The sequence below is a fragment of the Mesoplodon densirostris genome, chromosome 1 (genome assembly GCF_025265405.1).
Source record: "Mesoplodon densirostris isolate mMesDen1 chromosome 1, mMesDen1 primary haplotype, whole genome shotgun sequence".
Taxonomy (NCBI): Eukaryota; Metazoa; Chordata; class Mammalia; order Artiodactyla; family Ziphiidae; genus Mesoplodon; species Mesoplodon densirostris.
In genome coordinates, this window is record NC_082661.1 from 103394174 (window position 1) to 103403101 (window position 8928).

The 8928-nt window shown below is 55.9% G+C and overlaps 1 protein-coding gene across 1 annotated transcript; it reads right to left on the bottom strand.

Moving 5' to 3' along the window:
* Positions 1 to 6262: 6262 nt before the first annotated feature.
* Positions 6263 to 7491, bottom strand: LOC132483706 (brain and acute leukemia cytoplasmic protein). Its single transcript, XM_060089305.1, has one exon. The coding sequence runs from the start codon at positions 7477 to 7479 to the stop codon at positions 7042 to 7044; it is 438 nt and encodes a 145-aa protein (XP_059945288.1). The 5' UTR covers positions 7480 to 7491; the 3' UTR covers positions 6263 to 7041.
* Positions 7492 to 8928: the final 1437 nt, after the last annotated feature.

Genomic DNA, 8928 nt, shown 5'->3' on the forward strand with positions numbered 1-8928 from the left:
GAGGTAGAAAGCCTTACATGGGCACCGAACCAATGATCCTCATGACCCCCATGCTGGAGAGACAGAGGCACATCCGTCTGTCCAGCACCCCTGAGTTTTGGGAACTCCCCCACGCTTCCGTGTGGCTCCAGTGGGACTGTCAGGGAGGGGCCGTGACCTCCCTGCCACAGGGTGGGCACAAGATCTCAACAGGCAGGTCAGAGTGGCCTGTACCCCACATGCAATGATTGGGCCAAAGCTGAACGCAGGACTGAAGCAGAGTCCAGTATCCCTGGTCTAAGATTGAGGTTCAGAGAGGTTAAGTGACCTGCCTTAAGACACACAGCTGGACCAGAACCAGAGAGGCCCCCAAGGCTGTGGCACCTACAAGGGAGGGGCAGGAGGCTGAACCCTGGCACCACCAGCAGGGAGGGAGTGATGGTGCAGTTCTGACCCTGACCTGAGAAGGGCCCTGGGGTGGGAGATGGGGGGGCCACAGTGGGACCCCCAAACACAACCAGAACTTTCTGACGGAGACAGAGGCAGCCAGACAGCTCCTCCACCAGCCCGTGGAGGGTCTTGGCTATGTTGGGATGGCTGGAACAGAGTTACTGCCTGGGGAGTCTGCTGGAGTCACGGGCCAGGACCACAGCGCCTGCACGAGGAAAGGAGCCCAGGGAGGCGGCGCAGCTGGAGGAGGCGTGAGGGCCCCTGCACTGCCCTGAAGGAGGGGGAGGGAGAGAAGTCCGGCTGTGTGTCGGGGCCGCAGCAGGGCCACTGGGCCAGAGCCGGGATGGTCCTGGCAGGGTGGGTGTGGGCTGTGATGGGCATGCCAGCATGTGGAGAAGAGGGTGTGTATGAATATGTGAGTATGCAGACGTATGAGAGTGTGTACACGTGCATATGTGTGCGCACACACGTGTAGGAATGTGTGGTGTGTGTACACAAGTGCACATGTGAGCATGTACCTGTGCGTATGTGTGTACACGTGCACGTGAGCATGTACGTGTGCATACACATGTGGGAATGTATGCAGTGTGTGTACACATGCACATGTGAGCGTGTACCTGCACGTGTACACGTGCACATGAGCATGTATGAGTGCATGTGTGCACACACACGTGTGGGAATGTGTGTGGTGTGTACACATGCACGTGTGTACACGTGCATGCGTGAGCGTGTACCTGTGTACACGTACACACGTATGCATAGTGTATGTGTACACGTGCATGTGTGTGCAAGTTGTGTGTGAACGTGTGTCCTCTCAGGGCTGGGGCACGTGGAGGCGGCAGAGGTAGAGGCACCGTTGGTGGGGCTGCAGGGCAGATGCCAGGGAAGGGATGATGGCAGCTGAGGGAAACTGAGGCAGGTTGACTTCGGGGTGGTGAGGGGGGTCGGAACAGGGCCCTGCAGGGAGAAGGCCCGGCTCAGGTCCCCGGGCCAGGCCGCTCCGCTCCCTCTGCCGGTGGTCGGTGGCCACGGGTGGTCCCACCGGGGCCGGGAAGAAAGCTGAGCTGCCTTCTGCCGCAGCCCCTGCAGATCTCCCAAGCCAGCGGCTTCCGAGGCAGAGGTTTTGGCAAATGCCGCAGAATTAAAACCTGGGAGGATGTTAAGAAAACCACCCAAACAACCCACACCCACAGCCCTCCAGTCTAAGGCGGCTTTAGCACGTGCCCGCTGCCACACAGGGAAAGGAGTTGACTCGGGAATTTCTAGAAAAGGACTCTTCCCAGCCCCAAGTGCAGGGCCAACAGTGCCTCCCCGGGACTGTCCTGCCAACCTCCCCCCTGCCCGCCCCTCCTCCGGGCCTGGGCTGAGCACCCAGGACGAGGACGCCAGGGAAAAGCCAGGAGGGTCACTGGGGTGAGGAGGATGGAAGGGCCCAGGGTGGGGGCTTGCGAGAGGGGGTCTGGGCCAGGCTGCTATGGGAATGTGCTCATGGCCCCAAACCACCAGCTTTGCAAGGTCACGGGCTTTGGGGCACCTGCACGCTGGCTCAGACCCCGCCAGCTTGCTCCTCCCATGGACCAGTGGGAGGTGGCCTTGCTGTGTGGCATGCTGCCCTCTCCTCCTGCCCCATGGCCTTCTCAGCTCTCTTCTGGACCATTGCCCAGCCCCTCCCTGGGCTCCCGCCTCCATTCTGAACCTTCCCGCGCACCCTCCACACAGCTGGAAGACGATGAGTTGCCTACCCAGCGATGAGTCCCTTCCCTCTTTACATCATGCAGAACCCTGATTTTGTGTGGGGGCAGCATTGTGTCCGGATAAAATGCAGATTCCCCAGGCTCTGTTGCAGTTTGGGTGGCCATGGGACTGAGTGCTGGCCATGAGATGTGGAAGTTCCTGGGTGGGGCTTCTGGAACACCTTTTGCACTTAGTCTGTTCTCTACCCTCCTGCCTGGAATGGCAATGGGATGCCTGGTATTCTGGCAGCCATCTTGTGACCATAAGGAGAGACACCATCCCAAGGATCCTAGAGACAGAGAGTCTGGGTCCCTGGACAAGTTCTGGAACTTCCCGACGATCCCTGGACTGCTGCTATCTAGCCTGCTTGTTATCTGAGAAAAGGTGATGGGAGAGAGCCTTCTAAAGCCTTACAGTGAAAGAAAACAGCCTGTTCCAAGGAATGGAGATAAGAACATAGCTGGAGAGTCCAGCTATGGAATGCATCCCCAAGTCTTCTGGGCTCTTTGCCTGAGGCAGTCTGCCCTGTTTCCTCTGGCTCTTGCTATCCCTGATGGAGCATCCCAGGATGAACTCAGGAGAGACCAGCCTCACCCTCCTCCTGTTCCCAGCCCTCACCTCCAACTTCAGCCCCTCTGTGTCCTTGAGGGCCCCTTCACCTCCATGATGACCCTGAAACCCCCCTCTGAGTCCTTTCTTCTTCCCCAGCTGGAGGCAAAGCCTCTGCCACCCCAGGCTGCTGCCCAAGTTTGCCGGGCTCTCAGCCCCAGGGCACAGGCTCCTGGACCCAGGACACGGCAGCTGCACAGAGAGGGGGGTTGAGCATTTATAACGTGGCAGCAGGGTTCACAGGCTCCCAGCATCCCAGGCGGCCTACGGACTCCTACTGGCCAGGAGCTGTGATCCAGGCAGGTGGGGGTGATGGTTTGCTGCACCTCTCCAGGCTGCGTGGCTGTTCAAACACCTGATGACTGAAATCCCGTGCCCAGCACCACCTTCCTGGGCAGCCTTCTTGCGTGTCTCATTCCTGCACACAGACAGGATTGTCCTGATTCTCCAGGTTTGGAGGGACATCACGGCAGCCACAGGTGTGTGTGTGTGCACATGTGCGTGCTCTGCCTACGAGGCTGGGATTGTCAGGCCCTGCCCCTGCCGCCCACCCCCTACTCTCCCACCGCTGCACTGCTGGGCTTGCTCATAGGACCCTCGGCTCCAGGACCTGTCCTTCCTGGATGCTGGAGGGGCTTCGCAGCTCTGGCCCCTGAGACCTGCGGGCGCCCTTATCTTTCCTCCTGGGTCCGCTGTCAGGACTCCGCTGTTCCTCCAGTGCTGTATCTGAGAGCGTCTACCACGCCTCTGGGGATGCACATGCTACTCCTTGGTGTCTCAGGCGGGGCCTCCCGGGAAGCTGACTCCGAGGTGGTGTTATTGTGCGGGGTTGTATCAGGGAGTGCCCTTGGGAACCAAGCCCTGGGAAAGGGAGGGGAGGGAAGCAGGATTCGGCAGAAGTCCAGCTGAGCTCAGGCCCAGGGGCAGCCCTGTCTAGCCTAATGGAGGGCTCTAGAGCTAAAAGGCCCTTCAGAGTTGTTAAATGTTGGGTCAAAATGGTCAGGGCCTTCTACTCCAGCCTGGACCATCCTTGAATGTGGGTTACCCTGCAAGGGCGTGGCCTTGGGCACAGAGCCGGGCAGCCGAGGACTTTCCTGAGGGGGTGGGGATTGAAGGCTGGCTCCCTCCTTCCTCGACGGGGAGTCTGGGGGGTGATCTCCATTCTACCCTAGAGGGTCAGTTCCCCCGATGTGGTTCTTGAAAACTTACCCTCTGGTGAAAGAAGAAAGTCCACGCCCCCCCCACCATCCCCCCAACCAGTGCCCTTCCGAGGGCCTGTCCTCCTCCCAGGGAGGCTCCTGAGTGCCTATGGGTGCAGTCAGTGTCCCATGCAGCCCAGCCCTGCCTTGGAGCTCTGGCTGTGGAAAGGAGGCTGCCGTTACAAGCAGCTGAATGGAATCCTGGCCGAAGCGGACTCTGGTGCCCAGAAGCGGATGCCATGAGTAACAACACTGGAAGTGTGGACTTGCTTGAATGGAAAAGGGCGGGAGGGGATGTTAGTGCAGACTCATCACAGGTCGGAAAGCTGGTGATCCATGCGATGCGGTGGAGAAATATTTTATCTGAGGGTTCTCTGCTCTGCTTTGGACAAAGGCCACGTTCTGTCTGGTCGTAGCGTGAGGAGGATGGAGGGAAAGTTTCAGAATGTTGGCAGGGGCTGGTTCCTCGGGGCTTTTGGAAAGGTCCCTCAAGAGACATGTGAGCTGAGACTAGAGCCAGCCCACCTATAAGGAGGGATGGAGGAGGACACAGTGAGTATGAGGCCGTGCCTGCCGTTTATGTTGACCAGCTCAGGCCTCCCGGAGGTGAAAGGGTCAGTGCTTTTCTACCCCAAACTGAAAGTGATGTGGGCAGACTTGGGGGTGGGGCACCGGTGTAGCGGAAATGGGCCTGATACCCTAATCCTCCTGCCAGCACATACTCTTGAGAGAACAACCCAGTAATAATCCAGCTGAGGGCGGTGTTTCTCTCTGGAGCTTGGTGTCTTGAATGACCTCAAGATGACGACAGCTGGGCTAAGGCTGGGGCCGTGGGCAGAGCACAGGGTGGACACACTAGAGTCTTCATGCTTTGAGCCTAAGCGAGACTGTGGACGTGTGCACATGGAATGGACTGGAAGCTTTCTTTGAGGGGATTCTGTTACTAAAGCAGCCTTAGATCTGTCTGGGCTCGAGGCTATTGAACCCCTAAGGCTGTCCCTGGGCTCCCCAACCAAGTTGCACCAGAAACAGGTGGGCTGTGAAGGGGTTGGCCCCAAGGAATGATGGCATTCTCTCCAATGACCATCTCAGAGGTGGCCATGGAGACCCAGGGACCAGCAGGTTCCCTCCCCACCGAGCACTGAGCCATGGCTGTGGAGAACAGTGGGCAACAGAACATCTCCCAGGTGCAGTACGAGAGTGGCCATTGGCTCACCAAGGAAGAGTTACTGCTCAGGCTTGACAGCTGCCAGGGACCGTGTGGGTTTCCTGTTCTGCCGTGTCCAGCTGGGCTGTTATTGTGCTGATCATGTCCCACGTGCTCTGGTTACACCGAGCATCTTGTAGTGCAGCTTCCCTACTGAGCCCATGTTCTTCCCTGCCTTTGTTCCTTTTCTGTGGTTACTCTATCGGCCTGGAAAGACTTCTTATTTTCTTTTCATGCTTATCCTTCAAGGCTCAGTCCACATGTCACCTCTTCCCAGAGTCTTCTCTAACTGCACAGGGCTTCCCCTGAGCTCACCTGGGTATACTTCTAACCAAGCACTGATTGTACCATGTCATTATGTATCACTCAGTTATGGCTACAATAATGCTGCATAACAAATTATCCCCAAATTAGGTGGTTTATTACAGGAAGTACTTATTTTCTCACTCATGGGTCTTCAGGATGGCTGCAGCAAGTCTGGCCAAGGCTGCGGGTCAGTAGGGCTTGGTTCCCAGCCTTGGGTTGGTTTCAGGTTTCCTACACATGTCTCATTCTGGGGACCAGGCTTGTGGTGGATCACCAGAGCACAAGAGGCCAAGTCTCGCAACACAGGTGCATTTATTTATTTATTTATTTATTTATTTATTTATTTATTTATTTTCTGCTAAACATGGAGTTTATTGGTATCATTCGGTACAACTTTAGTCCTACCTTTCCCAAGTCCAGGCATGTTAACAGTCCTTTAAAAATCATGCTACATTACTTCGGAGGAAAATACTTCCACCTTAACATGTTTAAAGAAATGCTAGAAAATTTTATTACCACCGATTTTGTTTTGTTTACTGCCTCCGCTACAGATTTCTAACACAGTGCATGTGGATCTAATGTCCATGTGAACGCACACCAACTGGTTACTGACTTTTTAAAGCGATTCCTTTGCAGATACCAAATGACACAGTCCTGGGCTGTGCAGAGAGGCCAAAGGGAAGCCAACATGTTCCAGATTTTCTCCCTCTTGTAAACCTGGTCTTTGATTAACAACTACAAATGGCCTTACTGGAGAGAAAAAGCACTCAAGAACACAAGCAAAGGGAAGTGGAAAGCTGGAAAAATGCAATGTCTGCTGAGCCTTGAGGACTCTGAGGTGACCACTACCATGATATTATGGTTCAGAAGCTGACGTGGACCCTGGCCCGGGGGGATGCTGAAGGCAGATGGGAGAGAAATGGGTGTGACTGTATCACAGAGGCCCTCCCTGGGACACACCATGGGTGTTGGTGGGGTTAGTTTGTGTAAAATTGGATCTGAATCCGTCTCATCCTGAGCTAAGGAAACAAGAGTAACAGAGAGTTTTCCTGTTTCTTGATTCCTCATACATGTCGGTTTAGAGTTGGGTGAAAGCCAACTTTTAAGTGAACACGGTAAGCTTTGTGATGGTGGTATATCAAAAAGGAAGAATGAAGGAATAAGCCTGTCTGAAACAGTGCACAGGAGCATGGCCAGGAGAGCTCAGAACCGACTGTGACGCTTTCAGCCAGGAACCCACCCCTTCTACTCTTCCGTTTCCTAAACTGGCCCGTGCTTTTGCTCGCCACTTTTCCATCAGACCACACTGCAGCAGTTGCAAGGGGCAAACTGAACATACATTTGCAGTTTATTACCCTATGGGAGTACTCTGCCAATACATTTACGTGATAAATAGGAGGCTGAGAACATCCCAACAGGCTAAGACAGTCTCCCAAGGCACTCAGCAGCGTTCCCACACAGCAAGGGCTACCCACGTCTTCAAGGTTCCATGACGGGGTCCAGGATGTGAAGGGCACCAGAGAAGCCCCTCTGCCCTTCAACTGGCTGAACGCTCTGCTAGTTGACGCAGTTCTTTGTGATTCTTCGACTTCTGTCCACCTGTCGGATGCTGTCTGCGACGTTAATGGTGACTTCTTTTCCAGACGTCCGCTTAGCGTCTCTTTTAGCCTCTGTGGTCCGGAGGCCATTCTGTTTCTGGGTCAGGGGGCCTGAGCTGAGGCCCTGGGGATTTGGGCACTGCGTCCCACAGCTCATCTTCTTTTCTGGGTTGGATATTCCACTTGGGGCTGTCGATCGGGGCACACTGTTGGAGGACACGCCATCGTCCAGCCCACCTGCGTGCAGGCCGCCCGCCTCGGGGCCGCTGTCCGGGGTGGCATTGCTGGGCGACGCGTCCGAGTCGGTGTACGTGAGCCATGTGGACTCCGTCTCGCGAGTCCAGCTCTCATAGTAGCGGGGCTCGATGGCATCCGCCCGGCTCCCGCCGCAGCCCATCCTCCCGCGCTGCTGGCGCGCCCAGCGGCCGCTCGGTTCGCGGTTCTAGCGGCGGCTCAGCCCCGGCGGCGCAGCCCGGGCCGGTGAGGAGGCGGCGGCGGCGGCGGCGGCGGCATTGCGTCCCTCGACCCGCCCGCGCCTCAGCCACGCGCCCCAACACAGGTGCATTTAAAGCCTCTGTTTGCATCCCGTCCTCTAACACGCCATGGCCCCAAGCCAAACCTGGTAGGGCAGAGAAGTATCCTCCACACATGTTGCTGATGTGTTGGCTCCTCCACTGGACTGTGAGCTTCTCATGGCCTGTGCCTGAGTCTCACGTGGTCCCAGCGCCAGTGAAGAGTGGGTGCCCAGAGTCCTTGAAGAGCTGACCCCACCACCTGGGGCCACCTGCTTGCCTGTTGCTGTCCTCACCAGCTGCTAGGTCTGTCCACACAAGTCCTCCTTCCATTGAGGATGTCTTCAATTAATGAATGTCTCCTATTCCTCACTTATCTTATTGATTATGTTAGTTCCTTCTGATCTAGGAAGTAAATTCATTCTCCTGATGGGGAAGGAGTCACAGAGGCTGAGTTCTTTGCCTCGGATACACAGTGGCATCATGCACCCAGCAGGTGCTTTTTAAAAGTTGGCCGGCCGGAAGGTGGACTGGGATTTGGGGTGTCATCCAGGTCAAGCAGGCTGCCAGGCAGGCATGAGCAGCAGTACTGGCGGCGGTGCTGGCACATAGTAGGTGCTCAGTGAGTGCTCCTTTCCTTCCCCCTGTTGGGTGGCACCCCCTCCGGATCAGAACCCCTCACAGGCCTCCTTTCTTCCTTTTCCTTCTCTGCACCCACCCTGTCTGTTCACGGCCTCCCAGGCTTCTTTCCCCATTGCACGCTGTGTGCCTTCCGTCTGAGTGCATTGTTTCTCCTGAATGGCGAGAGGCTCTGGGAATGAGGTTGCCAAAAATGCAGGCTTGAAACCAGAGATGTTTTTCCAAGAGGAAAAAGAATTTTAAAATCTTGGCCTTGGGACTTCCCTGGTGGCGCAGTGGTTAAGTATCCGCCTGCCAATGCAGGGAACATGGGTTCAAGCCCTGGTCTGGGAAGATCCCACATGCTGCGGAGCAAATAAGCCCGTGTGCCACAACTACTGAGCCTGCGTGCCTGGAGCCCGTGCTCCGCAACAAGAGAAGCCACTGTAATGAGAAGCCCGCGTACCGCAACGAAGAGTAGCCCTCGCTCGCTGCAACTAGAAAAAGCCCACACGCAGCAACGAAGACCCAACGCAGCCAAAAATAGATAAATGAAAAAAAATTTTTTTTGGCCTATGAGTTTTGTTCCAGGGAGAAAGTGAACCCCAAATCTTCCTTTGGGACGTAGCTTCTTCCAGCTCCCCATCTTTTTTTTTTTTTTTTTGCAGTATGTGGGCCTCTCACTGTTGTGGCCTCTCCCGCTGCGGAGCACAGGC

Bases quoted from the DNA above. Each gene is read 5' to 3' on its own strand.
- LOC132483706 (XM_060089305.1), bottom strand. From the start codon at position 7,479: ATGGGCTGCGGCGGGAGCCGGGCGGATGCCATCGAGCCCCGCTACTAT.